Source organism: Lotus japonicus, chromosome 2 (genome assembly GCF_012489685.1).
Source record: "Lotus japonicus ecotype B-129 chromosome 2, LjGifu_v1.2".
NCBI lineage: Eukaryota > Viridiplantae > Streptophyta > Magnoliopsida > Fabales > Fabaceae > Lotus > Lotus japonicus.
Genome location: NC_080042.1, coordinates 47,314,406 through 47,317,048, shown reverse-complemented (window position 1 = coordinate 47,317,048; position 2,643 = coordinate 47,314,406). Strand labels below are relative to the sequence as shown.

The 2,643-nt window shown below is 39.5% G+C and overlaps 1 protein-coding gene across 1 annotated transcript; it reads right to left on the bottom strand.

Annotated features, from left to right (window-relative positions):
* Positions 1 to 316: 316 nt before the first annotated feature.
* LOC130736529 (heat shock cognate 70 kDa protein-like) lies at positions 317 to 1,911 on the bottom strand. The gene is made up of 2 exons (XM_057588350.1): positions 1,698 to 1,911; positions 317 to 1,539 (listed from the first exon to the last, which is right to left on the bottom strand). Exons 1-2 carry the CDS (start codon positions 1,909 to 1,911, stop codon positions 317 to 319), a joined length of 1,437 nt encoding a protein of 478 aa, XP_057444333.1.
* Positions 1,912 to 2,643: the final 732 nt, after the last annotated feature.

The following is a 2,643-nucleotide window of genomic DNA, read 5'->3' as shown; positions in this document are numbered from 1 at the left end:
CTTCTCTCCCTGCCTCTCCCTGAACATGATCTCACCACCAAAACCCCCTCTTTATTTATGGCTGCAGGTTTAGGGTTTCTTTCTCACCACTTCTAGAATATTCTTAGGAATCATTCATCACCCTTCTTGGAGAGGAAGAAAAGCTCATCTAGAACAATCTAGTTTATTTTTGGTATTTAATATTTATTTTTTTGTATTTATTTATTTAATTAATATTATAATTTTGAAATCATTTAAATAATTACTATTAATCTAATTTTGAGTGCTATTTTTTATATTAAATTAATTTTATTACTACCAGGACAAAATTAGGTGTTCACAGATAGTAACGAGGAGCAGGTGGGTTGACAGGAAGAAGAAAAGAGCCCAGCAAATGGTTATCACTAGCTCTTGCTCTCTCGCCCTCATAAACCTCAATCAGTAGAGCGGATTGGTTTTCATCACATGTGAAGTATCTTCGTTTCTTCTTTGAAGGATTAATAGTGGTATTCCTTGGAATCAACACACTCATGAAATCTCCATTTATCCCAAAACCAAGTGAAAGAGGTGTAACATCCAAAAGCACTAAGTTTGGAATATTCTTTACGCCTTCAGTCAACAAAGCAGCCTGAACAGCTGCACCATAAGCAACAGCCTCATCAGGGTTGATGCTCTTGCACAGTTCCTTGCCATTGAAAAAATCCTGCAATAGCTGCTGCACTTTGGGAATCCTAGATGAACCACCAACAAGAACAACATCAACTATGTCACTCTTGTCCATCTTAGAGTCTTCAAGACACCTCTCAACTGTCTCCATGCACTTCTTAAAGAGATCAATGTTCAGTTCCTGAAATTTAGCGTGAGTAATTGTTGAACACAAGTCAGTACTCTCAAACAAAGCATCTACCTCAATGGTGGTATCAGTGGCAAATGAGAGTTCCCTTTTTGCCCTCTCAGACGCACTTCTCAACCTCCTCAAGGCTCTTGGGTTTCCACTAATGTCCTTCTTGTATTTCCTCATGAACTCCTGAACAAAATAGTTCACCATTATGTTATCAATGTCCTCTCCTCCAAGGTGAGTATCACCAGCAGTGGCCTTCACTTCAAAGCTATCATCCTCAATTGTGAGAATAGACACATCAAAAGTGTCGCCGCCGAGACCAAAGATTAAAATATTGCACTTGCCATTAAACCTAGATTTCTTTTGAAGGCCATATGCGAGACCTGCAGCGGTTGGTTCGTTGATTATCCGCATAACATCAATGCCAGCAATAGCACCGACATCTTTGGTGGCTTTTCGCTGAGAGTCATTGAAGTGAGCAGGCACAGTGATAACTGCATTCTTCACAGGTGAAGCCAAAAATGCTTCAGCAATCTCCTTCATATTTGTGAGAACCATGGATGAGATATCCTCAGGAACAAGGTATTTTTCCCCACCCTTGTACTTAACAACAATAGTGGGTTTGTCATCAGTTCGAGCAATGACCTGAAAAGGCCAGACCTTAACATCATCCTGAACAACTGAATCACTGTATTTTCTACCAATCAACCTCTTCGCATCTGCAAAAATAAAAACAATATTGATGTAAAATTTGTTTTTTTATGATAAAAGCATAGAAGAATGAATGAAATAAAGACACTAAAGAAAAAAAGAAAAAATCAATTATCAAAGACAGTGTTTGATGGGTTTGTTGCAGCCTGATTTTTAGCAGCATCACCAATCAATCTTTGGGTATCAGTGAAAGCAACCAAGGAAGGCGTGGTTCTATTTCCTTGTTCATTGTGAATGATTTTAGCTCGATTGTTCTGTTCTTCCCATATAGCTGTTGGAAAATTAATGATATTCCAAAAGTTCCAAGTCCCACAATTTCCACATGTGCACCGTTCACTCCCTTCAAACCTTGGAATTTCCAAATCTTGTTGACTGTGCATTCAACCTTGAAACTACAAAGCTTTAATTGTTATCACCCAAAATTAATGTGCAACTTACCTTGGAATTAACGGTTTTTTTAGCTATATATAGAGGACAAATTTTACATTGTTGATCACTCTCATCTCCTCTCTTCTTTCCCTACCTTTGTCCAGTTCTTGAGCAATCACAATATTATTATTATTTCTTGCCAGTTCTGTTACCCGACTACCTGGAGGAAGCTGTTTAATCCTGGGGAGGTGTTCTGGATATTCCGGGATAAAACCTTCAAGAACAGCGAATTGATTTTCGCGACTCAGCTTATTTTCTTGCAGGTTCAGTTCGTGACTTCGTTGCTGCTTCAAAGTCACTGCTCCTCGTCAAATATCCAACAATCTTGAAGGTTTTAATACCATGACGAACCCTGACAGTGACCAGAATGGAAGTCCCAACGCTGGAAAGGGTGCTATGCCTCTCTCCGTTCTAGGCTCGGTTCCGATTCCTGCCTACGCCAAACCGTTTCCTGACATCTCCAAAATTGAGGTGTTTGGAGGCCAAAATTTCCTCAGGTGGCAAGAAAGGATCTCCTCAACTCTTGACATGCACGGTGTTGCAGATGCCCTCAAAAAACCTGAACCAGATTCTTCTGCTACTGAGAAACAGAAACACAATTGGGCTCATGCTAACAAGGTATGTCGTCATACAATTATCAGTACATTATCTAATGATCTCTTTGATGTGTACTGCTCCTACAA